The sequence below is a fragment of the Lethenteron reissneri genome, chromosome 60 (assembly GCF_015708825.2).
Source record: "Lethenteron reissneri isolate LAM-NWPU_2019-01 chromosome 60, ASM1570882v1, whole genome shotgun sequence".
NCBI lineage: Eukaryota > Metazoa > Chordata > Hyperoartia > Petromyzontiformes > Petromyzontidae > Lethenteron > Lethenteron reissneri.
This window is the reverse complement of record NC_083838.1, coordinates 4,869,857-4,891,489: the sequence shown is the minus strand read 5'-3', so window position 1 is coordinate 4,891,489 and position 21,633 is coordinate 4,869,857. Positions and strand designations below refer to the sequence as shown.

At 55.3% G+C, this 21,633-nt stretch overlaps 1 protein-coding gene across 1 annotated transcript; it reads left to right on the top strand.

The window, feature by feature from the left end:
- Positions 1–762: 762 nt before the first annotated feature.
- On the top strand, positions 763–21,182 carry ANAPC7 (anaphase promoting complex subunit 7). The gene is given in 12 exon segments (XM_061576096.1): positions 763–1,081; positions 3,486–3,669; positions 4,938–5,057; positions 6,297–6,408; positions 7,880–8,033; positions 9,168–9,310; positions 10,209–10,285; positions 10,287–10,327; positions 11,619–11,815; positions 12,983–13,207; positions 15,721–15,871; positions 16,071–21,182. Coding segments are annotated over 12 exon segments (1,713 nt in total). The 5' UTR covers positions 763–980; the 3' UTR covers positions 16,279–21,182.
- Positions 21,183–21,633: the final 451 nt, after the last annotated feature.

The window sequence follows — 21,633 nt, the reverse complement described above, 5'->3', positions numbered from 1 at the left end:
TTGGTGAGTGGGTGGGGGGGGCCGGTGGGTGAGTGGGTGGGAGGGGCGGTGGGTGAGTGGTGTGGGGGGGCGGTGGGTGAGTGGGTGGGGGGGGCGGTGGGTGAATGGGGGGGGGGCGGTGGGTGAGTGGGTGGGAGGGGCGGTTGGTGAGTGGGTGGGGGGGGGCGGTGGGTGAATGGGGGGGGGGGCCGGTGGGGGCGGTGGGGGAGGGGTGAGTGGGTGGGGGGGGTGAATGGGGTGGGGGCGGTGGGGGGGGGGCGGTGAGTGGGCGGGGGGGCGGTTGGTGAGTGGGTGGGGGGGGCCGGTGGGTGAGTGGGTGGGAGGGGCGGTGGGTGAGTGGGTGGGGGGGGCGGTGGGTGAGTGGGTGGGGGGGGCGGTGGGTGAATGGGGGGGGGGGCGGTGGGGGAGGGGTGAGTGGGTGGGGGCGGTGGGGGGGCGGTGAGTGGGCGGGGGGGCGGTGAGTGGGGGGGGCGGTTGGTGAGTGGGTGGGGGGGTGAGTGGGTGGGGGGGGTGAATGGGGTGGGGGCGGTGGGGGGGCGGTGAGTGGGCGGGGGGCGGTGAGTGGGGGGGGCGGTTGGTGAGTGGGTGGGGGGGTGAGTGGGTGGGAGGGGCGTTTGGTGAGTGGGGGGGGGGGCGGTTGGTGAGTGGGGGGTGGGGGGGGCCGGTGGGGTGAGTGGGTGGGAGGGGCGGTTGGTGAGTGGGGGGGGGCGGTTGGTGAGTGGGTGGGGGGGTGAGTGGGTGGGGGGGGTGAGGGGTGGTGAAGGACCCCTCCAGCCGTGAGAGCCGCCATCTTGGGTAGGGTGTGAGTGAGAGAGACGCCACTGGACGAGTCGCGGCGTCGTCTGAGCCCTCCCCCCACTTCCTTCCACGACGTCTCGACAATTAGAACACGGGCGTCAATCAACTTCGAGTTATAGACACGCACGTATCGATCCCTCTTATCGCCGCGGCACACGAGGAGAAGCAGCATCATCATCATCATGAGCGTGATCGACTACGTGCGAGAGATGCACTCGGCGGGTCTCTACTCGAATGTGCGGCTCATGAGCAGCCTGCTAATCACGTTCAGCGACAACAACCCGTACGTGCCTCTATAACACACACACACTACTACTACATACTACTACATACTGTGTGAACGTTGTACACGTGTACTGCTAATCACGTTCAACAACAACAACATCTACTAACACACACACACTACTACTACATACTGTGTGAACGTTGTACACGTGTACTGCTAATCACGTTCATCAACAACATCTACTAACACTCACACACTACTACTACATACTGTGTGAACGTTGTACTACAGGACACGTGTACTGCACACAGCCTGCTAATCACGTTCAGCGACAACAACATCTACTAACACACACACTACTACTACATACTGTGTGAACGTTGTACACGTGTACTGCACACAGCCTGCTAATCACGTTCAACAACAACTACTAACACACGCCACTACATACTGTGTGAACGTTGTACACGTGTGATGCACACAGCCTGCTAATCACGTTCAGCAACAACATCTACTAACACACGCCACTACATACTGTGTCAACGTTGCACTACAGGACACGTGTACTGCACACAGCCTGCTAATCACGTTCAGTAACAACAACAATATCTACTAACACACACACGCCACTACATACTGTCAACGTTGTACTACAGGACACGTGTACTGCACGCAGCCTGCTAATCACGTTCAGCAACAACAACAATATCTACTAACACACACACACCACTACATACTGTGTGAACATTGTACTACAGGACACGTGTACTGCACGCAGCCTGCTAATCACGTTCAGCAACAACAACAATATCTACTAACACACACACACCACTACATACTGTGTCAACGTTGTACTACAGGACACGTGTACTGCACGCAGCCTGCTAATCACGTTCAGCAACAACAACAATATCTACTAACACACACACACCACTACATACTGTGTCAACGTTGTACTACAGGACACGTGTACTGCACGCAGCCTGCTAATCACGTTCAGCAACAACAACATCTACTAACACACACACGCCACTACATACTGTGTCAACGTTGTACTACAGGACACGTGTACTGCACGCAGCCTGCTAATCACGTTCAGCAACAACAACAATATCTACTAACACACACACACCACTACATACTGTGTCAACGTTGTACTACAGGACACGTGTACTGCACGCAGCCTGCTAATCACGTTCAGCAACAACATCTACTAACACACACGCCACTACATACTGTGTCAACGTTGTACTACAGGACACGTGTACTGCACGCAGCCTGCTAATCACGTTCAGCAACAACAACAATATCTACTAACACACACACACCACTACATACTGTGTCAACGTTGTACTACAGGACACGTGTACTGCACGCAGCCTGCTAATCACGTTCAGCAACAACAACATCTACTAACACACACACACCACTACATACTGTGTCAACGTTGTACTACAGGACACGTGTACTGCACACAGCCCATGCTCGTCTACGATTATTCTACGGCTATGTAAAACAATACTTGTACAATAAACCAAAAACAAAATTGATCAAATCTATTTCTAATTTAGCTCAAACCTTCCCGTAGACCACGTGATTGTGTCCACTTTGAATGTGTCATCTCGGCCTCAAATGAGTACCTGGTGCGGTGTGTAGTAAACATCGCCATGGGGAGACAAAGGCGGTCGGGCGTGGTGCTGGCCACCCACCTCCCTCGTGTACCGTTCCGGCCTTAGTAGGTGCTACTCGCTAACAGCACTTGCCCCAACACTCTGTTAAGGCTATACGGGGGATCTTTGTCTTTGTCCGTGTGTCACCCCGTGTCTCTGCATGTGTGTCTGTGTGTCACCCCGTGTCTCTGCGTGTGTCACTACCACAGGGAGCTGCTGTCTCCCGGCGTGCACTGCCAGATGCTGGTGTACTACGCGGTTGCCTGTCTCCGTGTGTGTGTCCCTGTGTCACCCCGTGTCTCCGCGTGTGTCCCCACCGCAGCGAGCTGCTGTCCCCCGGCGTGCACTACCAGCTGCTGGTGCACCACGTGGTTGCCTGTCTCTGTGTGTCCGTGTGTCACCCCGTGTCTCCGTGTGTGTGTCCCTGTGTCACTCCGTGTCTCTGTGTGTGTCCCCGTGTCACCCCGTGTCTCCGTGTGTGTGACCCCGGGTCACCCCGTGTCTCTGTGTGTCCCCACCGCAGCGAGCTGCTGTCCCCCGGCGCGCACTACCTGTGTCACCCCGTGTCTGCGCGTGTGTGTCCCCGTGTCACCCCGTGTCTCCGCGTGTGTCACCCCGTGTCACCCCGTGTCACCCCGTGTCTCCGTGTGTGTCCCCGGGTCACCCCGTGTCTCTGTGTGTCCCCACCGCAGCGAGCTGCTGTCCCCCGGCGCGCACTGCCTGTGTCACTCCGTGTCTCCGTGTGTGTGTCCCCGTGTCACCCCGTGTCTCCGCGTGTGTCCCCACCGCAGCGAGCTGCTGTCCCCCGGCGCGCACTACCAGCTGCTGGTGTACCACGCGGACGCGCTGCACGCCGAGCGCGAGTTCCGCAAGGCGGAGGCCACGTACCGCCAGGCGCTGCAGCAGAAGAAGTTCCTCGGCAAGTGCGTACGCGTTCGATCCGGGGCCGGGGCCGCCGCTCCCCCGCCGCCACAGGTGAGAGATCGCCAGCGGATATCACCTTCCGCTCACCATCTCCCCCCATCACCACCACCACGGATAAAATACCACCACCCCCATCGGCACCGCCACCGCACCCCCCGCCACAAGAAAACTCTCTCCACCAAACATTAACGCCGCTCTACTACCGGCTCCCATCATCACATCCCCACCATTGCGAGCGCTGTACCCCAAGGAAAGGTGAAATACCACCAGCTGATGTCTATGCTACCACCTCGACCTCAGTCTGCACCACTGCTGCTGCCACTGTGTGCTGTGTGTGTGTAGGGGCCGCTTATCTACACACGCACACATTCAAGTTGTTTGTGCGTTTCGATTAAAAGCTTTCGTGACTGCAGGGATTCATCTTCTTGGTTCTTTCGGTAAAGTCACGTAGAAGGGAAATAATAAAATAATAAAAATTAAATTATTCTCACGACGTTTCGGCTACAACGCAAACAGCCGTTCACCTGAAGACGGCTGCTTGCGTTGTGGCCGAAACGTCGTGAGAATTATTTTATCATGTTTTATTTTTATTATTTTATTATTTCCCTTCTACGTGACTTTACCGAAAGAACCAAGAAGTTGTTTTTGTGTGTGTAGCTGCTCGTTAACAGCACTTGCCCGGATAGTCTGTTAAGGCTGAAACGGGGCTGGGGGGGGCGCGGATTCTATGTCTTTGTACTTTGTGTGTATGGGTGCACAGGCGGTCTCCGGCGACGCTTGTATAACGACACCATGGATCGATTTGCGAAGCAGAAACTTGGTTTCCGACGCATCTTCCGACACGACTCAGCAACACACTTGGACAGCGTCGGTCTGGTTTCCGATGCGACTTTGGCTTGGAGATGTTGTTATTCCCAAGTGATCTTGTGGATTTTACCGATGAATCCCCGTTAAAGAGGGTCCGATTCACGACAATTCGATTTGCGACGACGGGGTTTCCAGGTACGGATTGTGTCGTAAAAGCGGGGACCGCCTGTATACACGGCGACCCGAGTTCGATTCCCGCTCACAGCCACCACCAGTGACGATTATCCGAGTCGGTTCTGGGCCTCCGCTAGGTTGACTCGGCCTCAGATGAGTACCTGGTGCGGTGGGGAGACAAAGGCGGCCAGGCGTGGTGCTGGCCACCCACCCCTTTCGTGTGCCATGCCGGTCTTCATAGGTGCTCGCTAACAGCACTTGCCCCACAGTTTGTTCAGGCTACACGGGGAATATTTGTCTTTGGGTGCGCTATAGTTGTGCGTGCTGTGTGTGTGTAGGGGCTGCCGTCGGAGCTGGAGGTGAAATACAAGCTGGCCGATTGCTACATGAACCTGCGTCAAGATAAGGATGCCATCGCTGTGCTGGACACGGTGCCTGCCAAGCAGCGCACGCCCAAGGCATGAGCGCATCACACACGCACACCACACACGCACCACACACGCACCACACACGCACCGTGCACACACCGTGCACACACCGTGCACACACCGTGCACACACCAACACACAAACCGCGCACACACCACGCACGCATTCGCTCACGCTCATGCACACACACTCGAACACGCGCACACGCACATCATCAAGAACGGCCGCAATTTGCCACCAAGTGGCGGAGCTTGTGGCAGGCTAGGTGCACGTTGAGGCTTTCGTGTGAAGTGTGGAATGCTGGCTGCTGGTAGGAAGTTCCAGAACAGACCCAAGGCATTGTGGGTTGGTTGCCGAGATGACCGTGCCCCCCACTGTGCCAATTGTCGCGTGGCGCCCCCCACACATACACGTGTATGTTGACCAGATGTTAACGACCTTGCCTGGTATACAGGAGGTCGTGGGCTCGATCCCACGCCTGCTGCCTGTATATTTCGAGTTTGCATGTTCTCCCCGTGGTCGCGTGGATTTTTCTCCGGGTCCTCCAGTTTTTCCCTCCACATTTAGAATCAACGTCACGCGTTTAGGGAGTCTGGCTGCTATAAATCTCCACATGATGATACTCCACTTTTATTGAGCTGTCAATTGTGGCCCGGTCGCTTCTAAAAAGAGCAATATAGCTCAGTAGGCCATACCTGGTAAAGTAAAAATAGTTAAATAGTTGCGTATACAACACTCTCCTAATCAATTTAAGAAGCTCGTCAACGTTAATTTACAATCCCAACTTTGTTTTTGTGTTGCCGTTCGCGGCTGTGTTATGGGCTCGGCACGTTCACCGTACCTCCGATTCGCACGGTCGGCTACGTACGGAGCGAAAAAAGTTCAACAGACGTACGCCGATTGACCGTGACGATGCACAAGTGTGCGGTGCCGGGTCTGTTCACGTTCGTTAGCGCGCTGCGCTACGGACCCGGCGACCCGTGTTCCATTCCCCACTCGCAGGCAACATCAGTGACGAATATCTGAACTGATTCTGGGCCTCCTTTAGGTCGACTCGGCGTCAAATGAGCACCTGGTGCGGCGTCTGAACATCAGCACTGGGGAGACAAAAGTCGGCCGGGCGTGGTCCTGGCCCCAGCAGCCGCCTCGTGCGCCGTGCCGGCCTTCACAGGCGCTGCTCGCGTACTGCAGCGCTTGCCCCAAAAGTCTGTTGCGGTTACACGGTGGGGGGATCTTTGTCTGTCGTGTGCTTTCACCCCGTGTGCTCAGATCAACATGACCCTCGCGGGGCTGTATCGCAAGACCGGGCAGGAGCGTTCGGCCATCACCTGCTACAAGGAGGTGCTGCGGCAGTGTCCGTTAGCCCTGGAGGCCATCCTGGGTGGGTGCCGTGTGGGGTTGCGTGCGACTGTCCACGCTACGCGGCGTGCTTTGATTCGTCAAATCTCCGCCGTCGTTTGTTGTTTCCGTCGCGCCTCGCACTTGCGCGGCAGGTCTCCAAGTGCCGAAAGGGGCCTTCGCATTGCGCGGTGGGCACACTTGAACGCACGTGACGGTCGGCGTCGACGACGTTGGAACACGCAAGCTAGCGACGTTCCAGGCGTTGGAACACACAAGCTAGCGACGCTCCAGGCGGCGGGGGGAGATTCGCGTTGCAGAGTGGCCGAGAGCGAGCGTGGGGGGCGTTGATGAGTAGGTGGTGGGTCGCAGTGGCGGTGCGTGCGTGCGCGCGTCTGACTTTGCGGTAGATGATTGTTGGTTGCGGAGTTACGCAACCATCAGACTGATGTTTGGGGTGTCATCCTGTGTGTGTGTGTTTGTAAGAGTTGGTGTAGCAGGTAGCGCGCCGCACTACGAACCCGGCAAAACTCGAATTTGATTCTCGCTCACGGCCGACTCCAGTGGCGATTATCTGAACCAGTCCTGAGGCCACCCCTAAGTCGACTCGGCCTCAAATGAGTACCTGGTGCGGTGTGTAAACGTCGCCACTGGGGAGACAAAGGCGGCCGGGCGTGGTGCTGGCCACCCACACCCTCGTGTGCCGTGCCGGCCTTCATAGGTGCTGCGACTCGCTAACAGCACTTGCCTCAACAGTCTGTTCAGGCTACATGGGGGGGGGGGGGTGATCTTCGTCTTCGTAGCGTTGCTGTGGATGGGGGAGGGGGGGCGGCATTGTGTACCGACGTAGGGCGAGTGGAGTCGCGACGTTGGGGTTGCCGTTATCGAGTAACGCTTGAAGGGACGGTAGGCGGCCATGGGGTAAGGCTGCGGCGCGGACGCCGTGCAGGAAACACAAATTGAGCGTGTGGGAAACGGGGGGGTCCATGTCGTGGCGACGAAGCATACCGGCACGCAAGCGTGGCGCCGGTAGGCGGACGGACGGACGCTGGGATCGGTGGCCACCGCAATGAGAAGGTCGAGAACCCAAGGGCAGAGGTCGCAAACGGGTTTTGATTCTTTACCTGTACCCGGCCGCACCAGGGTCGCAAACGGGTACCCGTACCCGGCCGTACCCGTACCCTACCCGTACCCGGCCGGGTACGGGTATGGTACGGGTATCGGGTACCTGATTGCGACCTCTGGGATGAAGCCATGTTGCAGGCGCGGGTGGGTTGATTCTAGGAACTTGAATTGTGAGAAGAGACGAGACGTTGGGAAATGAGTGACGAACGGTGACTCACCAGTGACTCACGGCCTTCCCGTACCCGGCCGCACCAGGGTCGCAAACGGGTAGCCGGGTATCGGGTAGGGTACGGGTATCGGGTACCCGGTTGCGACCTCTGCCCAAGGGGGGGGGGAGTTCATCGGTGACGCCGTCATCTCCTCTGCCTGTGCGTGTGTGCGTGGAGCAGGCCTGCTGTCGCTGTCGGTGAAGGGGGCGGAGGTGGCGTCTCTCACGGTCAACACGCTGCAGGCCATGCCCTTGCTCGAGTGGCTGTCCATGTGGATCAAGGCGTACGCGTTCGCCTACGCGCGCGACTACCCACGAGCCATCACCACCTTCTGGTGCCTGCTCTCGCGCTCGCACGTCCACACGCGTCCACGCACTGCATGTTCACGCGTGCACGCACAAGCACTCGTACACGCACATGTGTGTGTACGTGCGGTAGTATTACGGCCAGCGTGGTGCGCTGTGAACCCCGGCCACACGAGTTCGATTCCCGCTCACGGCCAACACCGGTGATGATTATCCGAACCAGTCCTGGGCCTCCCCTAAGTCGACTCGGCTTAAAAAATAGTACCTCTTGCGGTGTGTAAACGTCGCCACTGGGAAGACAAAGGCGGCCGGGCGTGGTGTTGGCCACTCACCCCCTCGTGTGCTGTTCCTGCCTTCATAGGTGCCTGCTAATGGCACTTGCCCCAACAGTTTGTGCAGGATTTTTTTTTTCGATTTAAAACTTTCGTAACTGCAGGGATTCATCTTCATGGTTTCTTTCAGTGAAGTAACGTAGAAGGGAAATAATAAAATAAGAAAAATAAAACATAATAAAGTAAAAAATCCTCACGACGTTTCGGCCACAACGCAAGCAGCCGTCCTCAGGTGAAGAACAGGTCTGTCGGAAAGACAGCGTCTGAATGAACACCATCAAGCTTGGCAGCGTACATTTAAGCTGGGTAAGCAGTCTATGCAGGCTATACGGGGGATATTTGTCTTTGGTTCTCTCTAACAGCACTTGCTCCAACAGTCTGTTGAGGCTATACGGGGGATATTTGTCTTTGGTTCTCTCTAACAGCACTTGCTCCAACAGTCTGTTGAGGCTATACGGGGGATCTTTGTCTTTGGTTCTCTCTAACAGCACTTGCTCCAACAGTCTGTTGAGGCTATACGGGGGATCTTTGTCTTTGTTGAGGTATTCTTAGGTTTTTTCGGTAAAGTCACATCGGTAAAAAATTAAAATTAATAAAAATAAAATAAAAATCACGACGTTTCGGAGGCAACACAAGCTTCCGTCTTCAGGTGGAACCGTTGTGATTTTATTTTAATTTAATTTTACTTTTATTAATTTAAATGTTTTACCTACGTGACCTTACTGAAAAAACCTAAGAATATGAATCACGAAAGCTTCAAATCTAGAAGTCTCTTGAGGCTAAATGGGGGATATTTGTCTTTGTTTTTTTGTGTCTCGCCTGACCCGCAAGCTCTCTGGACAAGCGCATGCTTCTCAAGGACAACGTGGATCTGCTCACGAGTCTGGCGCGCACGTACTTCCGCAGCGGTGACAGGAAGAACGCCATCACGCGGTTCCAACAAGCGCAGATCCTCGACCCGTACCTCATCAAAAGTGAGCCTCCCCCACTGGCGGCGTCGGCTCCCGCGTCGCAGAGCTTGCACCCGGGTACCCGATACCCGTACCCTACCCGATACCCGGCTACCCGTACCCGGCCAGGTACGGGTACCCGTTTGCGACCCTGGTGCGGCCGGGTACGGGTAGACCGTGAGTCACTGGTGAGTAACTGTTTGTCACTCATTTCCCAACGTCTTGTCTCTTCTCACAATTCAAGTTCATAGAATCAACCCACCCGCGCCTGCAACATGGCTTCATCCCAGAGGTCGCAATCAGGTACGCGATAACGGTAACCTACACGTAACTGGCCGGGTAAGGGTAGGGTACGGGTGCGGCCGGGTACGGGTACGGGTAAGGAATCAAAACCCGTTTGCGACCTCTGCCGCGTCGTCCCCCACGCCGTCTCTCGCTGGCCTGCGGCGTAGCAGCGAACCACCAATCAAACTGCGCGCTCGGACCAATTTCATCGCTCATATCGCCACGGTGGATATTCCTCTCCGGCGCTCCCATCTCGACCATCGTGCCATTGGCGAACCGTCGGACAAAGACGATGCGCGCATCGCGCGATTTCAGAAGCGCCTCTTGCGCTCTCGTTCAGGAACGCTCTCTTCCGATACTCTTTGGTTTTTTCGGTAAAGTCAGGTGGGTAGAAAATTCAAATAAATTAAATCACGACGTTTCGGAGGCGACACAAGCTTCCGTCTTCGCGTGGAACCGTCACAGCAATTTTGCTGTGACGGTTGGTGTTAAAGGCAATCTCAGTCCTCCGGTACAACCACGGCAGTGACGTCAACCGCCATTAAGTGTTCTAATGACGGCCGTCGTGCGTGTGTGCGTGCGTGTGTGTGTGCGTGCGTGTGTGTGTGCACGTGTGCGTGCGTGTGCACGCGTCCAGGCTTAGACCTCTACGGGTACCTCCTGGCCAAGGAACGTCGCTTGGAGGAGCTGGAGAAGCTGGGAGTGAGACTCTTCGGGCATCTCAGACCAGCAGGCGGAGCCCTGGGTCGTCATGGGGTGGGTGCACGGCTCGCGCGACGCGCCCATCTCATCGCGGCGATGCACAACAAGAGCGGGGCGCCGTGTATAGCCGCGTTGGCAGCAGCCCACAGTCCCTGGCAACAGGTTGCGAAATACCAGACCAGACTGAGAACGGCTAAATTAAATCGGCACGTGGGGTATCGCGGGTTGCCGTCGACTAGAATGGGGCCCGTGCTCTTAGTCGTGGCTCGGCGCTGGCTTGGTTCAGCCGCTCGGACGCTTACGAAGACGAGCGAGCGAGCGAGTGGTTCGGCCCGGGGCTCGGCTGACGGAACTGCTGAGCGTGGCTGGGACTGTGGTCTGATCCGTGGCTCAAGTTGAGCGTGGATCTGACCCGACTCGATAAGCGTGGCTCTGAGCCGTGGCAACGTGCGGGCCCGATATGTCACGCTGTGATGCACGTGTACGCACACACCGTCAACATATCGGCCAAACCCGGTTATGAAAACGCTTTTACATGTACGATGGTACAAAAACATCCTGTGGCATGGGCCTAAATGGAATGGGCGCGGTGGTTGTTATAAATATGAGGACGCGGATGATGCGTGAGAGGAAAGGGAGGTGAAGATGACGGGATGAGCGAGTCGATGGAGGGATGACCGTGGAGACGGGGGGAGGGTAGTCGGTGACGACACGGGGAAGGCGTGGATGAGGAAGGGCGGGCGAGTGAGGACAGACGATTGGGCTTTAAGGAGGAGCAGAAGATAGTGGGAGCGACATGTCCATTCCAGTGCAGAGGGGGGCTATGAGCGAGAGGCAACAGAGCCGTGACGGAGCACAGGGAGGAGGGGGGAACGGAGGGAGACACCTCGGACTGTGAACGCGGAGAGCGAGAAGGAGCGTAGAGAAGTGAGATGAGAGAAGCGAGGTAAGAAAGGGAGGGGGGGGGGGCGAGACCAGAGGTCGCAAACGGGTTTTGATTCCTTACCCGTACCCTACCCGATACCCGGCTACCCGTACCCGGCCGGGTATCGGGTAGGGTACGGGTACCCGATTGTGACCTCTGGGATGAAGCCATGTTGCAGGCGCGGGTGGGTTGATTCTAGGAACTTGAATTGTGAGAAGAGACAATACGTTGGGAAATGAGTGACAAACGGTTACTCACCAGTGACTCACGGCCTACCCGTACCCGGCCGCACCAGGGTCGCAAACGGGTACCCGGGTATCGGGTACGGGTATTGGGTACCCGGTTGCGAACTCTGGGCGAGACTGCCCGCCGCATTTAACACTGGTGTGGCCGACCCCGCACCTCCGCAACCCCCGGCAGCTACTACTGCTACAAGACGAAGAAGCACACGCGCGCCGTCTACCTGGCGGCGAAGGCGATCCAGCTCAACGGGGGCTGCGTGCAGGCGCTGCTGCTCAAGGGCTCCGCGCTGCGCGCCATGGGCAAGCTGCACGAAGCCGTGCTGCATTTCCGCGAGGCTCAGCGGCTCGCGCCCAACCGCCTCGACTGCTACGAGGGTGCGTGTGCAAGCGTGTGCGTGTGTGTGCGTGTGTTTGTGAGCGTGTGTGTGTGAATGAGCGTGCGTGTGAGTGTGTGTGTGTGAATGAGTGTGAATGCGTGTGTGAGTGTGTGTGAGTGTGTGCGCGTGTGTGCGCGTGTGTGTGTGGGGAGCGGTAGTGTAGCGGTTAGCGCGCTGCGCTACAAACCTGGCGACCCGGGTTCGATTCCCGCTCACGGCCAACATTGGTGACGATTATCTGAACCGGTCCTGGGCCTCCCCTAGGTCGACTCAGCCTCAAATGAGTACCTGGTGCGGCGTGTAAACATCGCCACCGAGGGTGACAAAGGCGGTCGGGCGTGGTGCTGGCCACCCACCCTCTCGTGTGCCGTGCCAGCCTTCTTAGGTGCTCGCTAACAGCACTTGTCCCAACAGTCTGTTAAAGGCTATGCGTGGATATTTGTCATTGTGTGTGTAAATAAATGTGTGTGTGTGTATAAATGAGTGTGTGTGTGTGTAAATAAATGAATGTGTGTGTTTTGTGTAAATAAATGCGTGTTGTGTATGTAAAGGAATGTGTCAATGAATGTATGTGTGTGTAAATGAAAGAATGAGTGTGTGTAAATTGGCCCAGTCATCTCGGTCAAGTCAAGCCATGGCACCTGGGTCTGTCCCGTGACCTCCTGCCAGCGGGCGTTCGACACTTCACGTGGCCTTTAAAGTGCACATATCCTGGCACAAGCGCCGCGATGACATCACCGCCACTTAGTGACGAGTGGCGGTTGTTGTTGCTGTTGCAAACGAATGTACGTGTTGCAGAGGTCGCAAACGGGTTTTGATTCCTTACCCGTACCCAGCCGCACCAGGGTCGCAAACAGGTACCCGTACCCTACCCGATATCTGGCTACCCGTACCCGGCCGGGTATCGGGTAGGGTATGGGTACGGGTACCCGATTGCGACCTCTGGGATGAAGCCATTTTGCAGGCGCGGGTGGGTTGATTCTAGGAACTTGAATTGTGAGAAGAGACAAGACGTTGGGAAATGAGTGACAAACGGTTACTCACCAGTGACTCACGGTCTACCCGTACCCGGCCGCACCAGGGTCGCAAACGGGTATCGGGTAGGGTACGGGTATCGGGTACCCGATTGCGACCTCTGACGTGTTGGTGTGTGTGTGTGGCGCAGGCCTGGTGGAGTGCTACCTGTCGCTGCAGCGCACGCGCGACGCGCTCAACCTGGCGAACGCGGCGTGCAAGGCGCTGGGCTGCACGGCGCCGGTGCTCACCATGTACGCCTGCGTGTGGCTGCACGAGACGAGCAGCACCGACAAGGCCCACGGACTCATCGACCGCGCGCTCGCTCAGCAGCCGGACCTCATCAAGGCGGTCATCATGAAGGCCGAGCTGCTGCGTGAGTCGAGACCGCCACCACCTCGCCGCAGTCGTCATTGTCATCGGCGCATCGCGCGCGCGCGCACAGACATATGCACGCACGCACACGCAGGCCAGAGGTCGCAAACGGGTTTTGATTCCTTACCCGTACCCGTAACCGGCCGCACCAGGGTCGCAAATGGGTACCCGTACCCTACTCGTACCCTACCCGAAATAAGTGACAAACGGTTACTCACCAGTGACTCACGGCCTACCCGTACCCGGCCGCACCAGGGTCGCAAATGGGTACCTGTACCCGGCCGGGTACGGGTAGCCGTTCCCTACCCGTACCAGTACCCTACCCGAAATGAGTGACAAACGGTTACTCACCAGTGACTCACGGCCTACCCGTACCCAGCCGGGTACGGGTAGCCGGGTATCGGGTAGGGTACGGGTATCGGGTACCCGGTTGCGACCTCTGACGCAGGCTCCTATAAACACATTTACACTTCCACACCGGGAGACCCAATCAAACGGGGCCACCTCTGGATTGCCGGGCGACGCTACGAGGTTCTTAAACTCCCCCTGGCCACCGTCTCTGCCCACCCGGCAGCGTAAATGGGGTTCACCGCAGCCGTGTGTTCGACAGGTCCACGTGTGGTGGGGGTTAAAGTGTGGGTACTCTCACGCCTTCGCAGACGTCTGGCCAGCGATGTACCCCTCTAGCGGTGACCCTCCCGTTCTGCCAGCAGTGGCGTGAGCGAGCAATTGCGGGGCTTTTTTATTTTAGTTTTTCATTTCATTTATTAGGTATAGCCCTGTGAGCCATTTGGCTCTTGAATCCGGTGCAACCGCAACAAACAAAAAACCAAAACATGAACAAGAAAACATCTTAAAGTGACCATATGCAAACAGAGAATCCAAGAAAAGACAGCAAAATATTGCAGAAAAATCACCGTACACCAACCCTGTGTGCAAAAATCCCAGTGGGATGCAAGTCAAACAACCAACAACAACCACAAGATAACTTAGATTAAGGCCATCAGTCTAACTCTGTACTACAGCAAACAAACATGGCCAAACCGAAAAACTTTTCGAAAATCACCAAAATAAAGCCATAAAAGCAATGAAACAGTGCAGGTCATAGGAACTGTGACCGAATTTTCACAATAAACGACATCAACAACATGTATTACCAAAACTCTGCAGCCATATCTGGCTGCATGAGTGCGCCTTTACCATTGTCTGCAATGACCTTTTAACCCCTTTCCGTTCCGAGACACACGCGAGTTGCAGGGTGTGGGGGGGGGTGGGTGTCCCGCTCGCCCCAGAATCTCGGAACGCGCAAACGGCTGGGCGTTTATTTTATTCGGAGGAGCGTAGCGCCGTTGTTCTTCAAGACATTGCAACTCGCGACACGGCCGATAGCTGGCGCTAAACTGTGCCGTTGTGCCCTCCTCGCAGAAGCCTCGGCACCGACGAGGTTATTTTATCTTCTTGGTTCTTTCGGTAAAGTCACGTAGAATGGAAATAATAAAATAATAAAAATAAAACATAATAAAATTATATTATTATATTATATAATTTTATCATATATAATAAAAATAAAACATAATAAAATTATATTATTATATTATATAATTTTATCATGTTTTATTTTTATTACTTTATTATTTCCATTCTACGTGACTTTACCGTAGAATGGAAATAATAAAATAATAAAAATAAACCAAATAATAGTTACATTATATAATTAGATTGTTTTATTATGCGTTATTTTATTTATTTTATTATTTCCAATTCTACGTGACTTTACCGAAAGAACCAAGAAGATGAATTCCTGCAGTCACGAAAGCTTTAAATCGAAATTTGAGGTTATTTTATTTGAGTTTTTCAGTACATGGGGAACGTACATGATCGAGTAAAAATTGGCGACGTACACAAAAGTCATCGCAATGGGAGATGGTTAATAGAGGCGCGTGTTTAGATTTCACGGCGATCAAATTTGACGTAATTTTCGTTAAAGCCGATCGTAGAATTGCCCAAAAAAACCAGCAGAACAAAAACTAGACGGAGAACCTCATTAAGGCCGCTACACGTGTCATCGCCATTCCCAGCGTCAGCACCCCCCCCCTCTCCTTGCTCCGGGAGTAAAGTGTGAACGTCATGCACGCTGTGTGCGTCAAATCACCCATTGCGGTAAAAGCCGCGATGAAAGCGCCAATTAAGATCGGGGAATTGCGATGCTGGTGGCGATGGAGGAAACGTGAGCGGCTGTGTACCCCACCAACCCCTCCTCTAATTTTATGATTATTCAGCAGCAGCAACAAAGGAGCTCCAAGTCTTTGGCAGTAATTGTCACCGGTGTTTACGACTCGAATTCGCACCCGCCGCGGGATGTGCAGCGGTGAATTCTGCGGGGCGTTCCGACGTCGCGCGAGACAACCCCGGTGGCGTGCTAACCACTTACGCCGCTGCGACGTCTCGTTGGATCTTCACGCTGAATAAAACCCGCCCCCCCGCCCCCTCGCCTCGTCTTCCCCCTCCCGTTAGGTCGAGACCAGAAGTGTGAAGAGGCGATGGCGCTGGTGAGGGCGGCACTGACAAACCGCAGCGTGGGAATCTTACACCGCATCCTCGGCGACTTCTTAGCAGCCATCAACAACACACAGGAGGCCATGGACCAGTACAGCATCGCACTGAGGTGAGCACCTGCAGAGGGCTCCAGGAGACCGGGTCTCGGGGTCGGAGTCTCGGTTGGGACTCGGCTCCAGGAGACCGGGTCTCAGAATCAACACAAAATTTCGTCCAATTTTCAATGTCTCCCCTTCCCCTCTCCCCAATAAACCGCTGTCCCTCTGCCACCCCCTCCCTTCTCTCCCCTCTCTCTCTCCCTCCCGCAGCCTGGATCGGAGCGACAGCAGGGCGCTGGAGGGGATGCAGCGGCTGGAGCGGGAGGAGGGGGGCGGCGGGGCGGAGGGGGTGTCGGGGGAGGACGACGGGGACGACGTGGAGGGGATCAGCGGCGAGGACGGCGAGGGGGAGCTCGAGGTCAGCGACACCGAGACGGCGCCCTGGGCCGAGCACGAGCAGTGGTTCGGCATGCAGTGACACGCGGCGACGCACGCACGGCGACACGCACGGTGACGCACGCACGGCGACGCGCACGGTGACGCACGCACGGCGACACGCACGGTGACGCACGCACGGCGACGCGCACGGTGACGCACGCACGGCGACACGCACGGTGACGCACGCACGGCGACGCGCACGGTGACGCACGCACGGTGACACACACGGTGATGCACACAGTGACACACACGGTAACACACACGGCAACACAGTGACACACGGTGACACACACACAGTGACACACGGCGACACACACGGCGACACACACGGCGACACACAGTGACACACACGGCGACACACACGGCGGCACACACGGCGACACACACGGCGACACACATGGCGACACACAGTGACACACACAGTGACACGCGGTGATGCTCGCACAGTGACACTCGCCGACACACGCGGTAAACACGCGGTGACGCTCGCACATTGACACTCGCTCACACGCACACGTGACGACACCAACGACAGCCACAACAGCCGCTGATTCGCCACCAAGTGGCGGTGACGTCACCGCAACGCTCGTGCCGGAGGCTAGGTAACACACACAAAGACACGTTGACACAAACGCACATCGACACGCAAGCAGTGTTGCAGTAAAGCACAGTGACACACAGGCGGCCACGGCTCACAGTGCTGTTCTCTGCGTACGGTCGGATCGCGCGCCCTCTTAACTGCTGGGCGGTATGGGCAGCCTCTGTTGCCGGGTAGTGATAAACACTTCACCACGAGGCCCATGTGAGCCTGTGGGGAGGCTGGCCGGTACCATCTGGAGGGATGACAAATTGCTAGCAGTATTCCACCGTGCGGGAAACATCTTAGCGTTGCACAAATGTATTTATATCCACACTTCCTACTCTCGTATTCCGTGGATGTTTTCACATCACATTTGGGGCTTCCCCCCCCCAAAATCAATGTTTCAAGTGCACTGCAGTGGCTTTTAGTGAAATGCTACCACAGGTGAGCTTGTCATCATGCCTGTATGTGATCCGGAGATGGAACATTTAAAGAAAATTATTGTTAACAAATGGGGGGTGGGCGGGGGGGGATTTGCCGATTGGCTAATTTTGGCTGATTGGCTCAAGGAGACCACATGGGAGGCCCTCCCACTCAACTAGCTCCCCCAACTGGCTCGTATGAAAAATAATCACTATTTATCCTCATCCATTGCGTCCTTTAATGCGCTCGTTTGGAAGGCGTTGCGAGGATGTGTACATATGTTGCGGGTCTCGAGCGGGATTAGATTCGTCATCGTCGGCTCCTGCCGGACGGCGTGCCCTCTCCCGTGCCACTTGGGCGCCGTGGTGCCCCACGTTCTAAACTCGCTCCCGCGCACGAGCCGATCCCCTTTCGCTCCATCTCCGCATTGTGGGCGTTCCTGTTGCAAGCGCGTTTCCCGCTTTGAGCCGCCCGTTGCGACGTCACCGGTCTCATCCGTCGACCCGTCGTGCCTCTTGGCGACGCATTCGCGCCCGAGTCCACTTTTGCTTGTCTGAGACTCGTCAATGTGAGACGTCTCCGCTTCCCGTTTCATTCCCGTTTCCTTCCCGTTTCCTTCCCGATTCCTTCCCGATTCCCCGAGCGTTCGCTCTTGCCCGCCCGTCCCTTGGCGTGGATTCCAAGCGTGAGTTTGGCCGGCGCTTCTCTGCACACTTCTCAACCTTTTTTTGTTCCATTTGTATTCGCGAGCCGACGATTGGAATGCCACGGCAGGAGAAAATGAGCATCGCCCGTGTCGGTTTTGGAATTTGCGTCTTATTTTTTGCCATTTCGATCCCGGTCTGCGATCAGTCCTTCCCCCTCGGTACACATTTTGTCGTTTTGCATACGCGCTTTCTCCAACGCAATATTGTCGCGCAAAATGATGTTGCGTCTGCTGAGCGTTCACGTGCGCGATTTTGGTTTCTCATTTATCCCAACAACTTCCCAAAACCTCCTTTTTATTCAAAATAGCCAGCGCCAATTTTAGCGAAGAAAGCGGATTGCGTATGCAAGCGAACAGCGACTGCGCGTGACATCAAGGCACGATCCACCACCACACGGCCCTTGTTGTGTTATACATCGGGGTTGGGGAAGCGATGACCCACAGCCGGGCTGGGACGATCAACTCCGCTCCACCCGAGAGCCTGCTTTGTTAGCGGGTGGCTCCACAAACTCGCACATGAACCCAGGAGCTCAACGACGGCAGTGTTCAGCGGTGAAGTATTTGTTCGTCTGCGCTTCTCCGCGCGCGTGTCATTGCCCGCTGCCGCCGTTTGAAGACGCTGCCCAAGACAGAAACGGCTAGATTTGAAGCTTTCGCGACTGCAAGGATTCATACCCTTAGGTTTTTTTCGGTAAAGTCACGTAGGTAAAAAAAATGTATACTAAAATAATAAATAAATCACGACGTTTCGGAGGCAACACAAGTCTCCGTCTTCAGGTGGGACCGTCACAGCTAAATTTACTGTCTCAAGTGAAGAGAAATCCAAGAGACAAGATCTTAAATACTCGTAGTTAAGATCATGGGGTGGTGGTGGAGGTTGTGGGTTTAATAAGATCTTAAATACTCGTATTTAAGATCTCGTATTTAAGATCTTGTCTCTTGGATTTCTCTAAATTTAGCTGTGACGGTCCCACCTGAAGACGGAGACTTGTGTTGCCTCTGAAACGTCGTGATTTATGATTATTTTATTATTATTATTTTTACCTACGTGACTTTACCATGGCTCTTTGCAGAGTAACGTCGTTTTTCCGAGGCTGTTACCATCACCAGAACGCATAACCCTCCTCCCACTGTTAGGTCACGCAGCTGTGTGACTCTACGGTTTTCCGGTCTCGTTTACGACGCTTCGGGGAGCATGTACCTTGGACGAGCCGGAACGCACGATATTAGCGTCGTCTTAATTTAAGTCTCGTTGCGAGGGTGGGCGGGCGGGCGGGCGGGAAGGGATGGGGGCGCGGGGGGGAGGGGTTGTTCTCTGTGTCTTGTGAATCTTCACGTCTTTGACATCAGCCATGACAGGTATCCCAAACCTTTGCCGAGAATTCTTAAAACGGTCCGACTTGCACAACCACGGCACTTTGTTTTAGCTTGTGGGGGGCGCGCGAGTGAGTGAGCGAGCGAGCGAACGAGTGGTTCTCTCCATGCCCCTGTGCCAGAAAGCGGAGCTTGGAGTGAGAGCACGCACGAAACTCGCTAGACATTCGGTGCAGTCATCGACGACCGCATTGCGTCGTCGTCAATGAATTTGCGACGCGTCGCACGGCGGGCTGATCGCAGAAGGGGGGGGGGGGGCGACGTGCGCTTCCCGGCGGCTTTCTTCATTTGACGTGAAAATGGCGTGAGCCGTGGTCACCGACTCCACCGCTCGGCGAGGTTGAACCATCGACGGCTCTTATACGAAGTGACCATCTTCATCTTCTTGGTTCTCTCTTTCGGTAAAGTCACGTAGAAGGGAAATAATAAAATAATAAAAATAAAACGTTATAAAATAATTCTCACGACGTGTCGGCCACAACGCAAGCAGCCGTCCTCAGGTGAAGAACAGGTCTGTTGGAAAGACAGCATCTGAATGGGCACCACCAGGCTTGGCAGCGTATATTTAAGCTGGGTTGGAGGGGGAAGAGCACCTTGCGTTGTGGCCGAAACATCGTGAGAATGATTTTATTACGTTTTATTTATTATTTTATTATTTCCCTTCTATGTGACTTTACCGAAAGAACCAAGAAGATGAATTCCTGCAGTCACGAAAGCTTCAAATCGAAATCGAAGTGACCCTGTGGAGGGGGTGGTTTGGGCGGGGGGGGGGGGAATATGCTGTGAAGTTGTGACGCTTAACCGTTGGGACCACGGCAGAGGTCGCAAACGGGTTTTGATTCCTTACCCGTACCCGTACCCGGCCGCACCAGGGTCGCAAACGGGTACCCGTACCCGTACCCGGCCGGGTACGGGTAGCCGTTCCCTACCCGTACCCTACCCGTACCCTACCCGAAATGAGTGACAAACGGTGACTCACCAGTGACTCACGGCCTACCCGTACACGTACCCGGCCGCACCAGGGTTGCAAACGGGTACCCGTACCTGGCCGGGTACGGGTAGCCGGGTATCGGGTAGGGTACGGGTATCGGGTACCCGGTTGCGACCTCTGGACCAGAGGGAGGGGGGGGAGGGCATCACTGTAATTGCTCTGCAGCGTTATCACCTTTCCTGCCGAGATGCGAGTGCACTTTACAACCAACCCTCTCGGGGCCATCGGCATCGTCCGTTGTGGGCGCGATGGATAATCAACGTTTGAGATTCGCGGCTGTATTGCCACTAAGATTACCGCATTCGACGGATTATAAGACGCCCCAGGAGAAAGTCAGACGCAACGCCACCACTATTATTAACCGGGCGTCAATCAAATTGGACGCATCTGGTCATGCGCATGCATAGCCCAACGTTGTTACAGGATGCACCCATCCTCCCTCGCCGCCACGATTTGCACGAAAATACAGGGGGGGGGGGGATGTGTGTCTTGTAATCCGCAAGAGGAGTAACTGGACGGCTGGCCTATCGTGCCGATCGCATCCAAATTGAAACACTACTTCTTGGGAGCGATGGGTTTTAGGGGGTTCAAAGATGCCCTCCTTGCTCGCTCGCTCGCTCTCTCTCTCTCCCCCTGTCCACACCGGATCAAAGTGTCACACACACACGAAGAAGCTGTGCGGGGTTTTTGTTTTGTTTTTACAAAAGGGAAGTGCGGAGTGCTGCCTTGTTACTGTGCTGTTCTCTTCGTGACATTTGAAACCCTGGTCGGTCGGTCGGTCGCTGCGCTCGTTTGTTGCATCTTAAACCGCAAGTTACACGTTGGTATAATGAATTGAATGTCCGTGTAATAAATTCCTTTTTATCGCTTTGGCGAGTGTGGCGTTGTGACATCTGTAAGCGTGTGAGTGAGTGGCGTTGTGTTTCAGCTGGCAGTCCCCTTCATCATCATCATCATCATCGGTGAGCTCCTCCGGCAGGCAAGGCTGCGTTTGGCCACGTAGCCAACATGCTCGCTCAGCCGATGCTTGCCCAAGTAGCTTCTGTTAAGGAATACAGAAGGGCTGATATATGCTGCTATATGATTTAACTACGCATATTTGTACCATCTTATTTGACGGGTACTAGTCTATTTTACCGAGTTGTTGACATCCCCAGCGTTTAACAGTGCTGCTAGTTTTTGGTTTTGGAAGCCAACATCGGCCGTAATTCTTGCGGAGGTCCTTAACAGAGGTTGCAAATGGGTTTTGATTCCTTACCCGTACCCGGCCGCACCAGGGTCGCAAATGGGTACCCGTACCCGGCCATAGACGCACACTGCC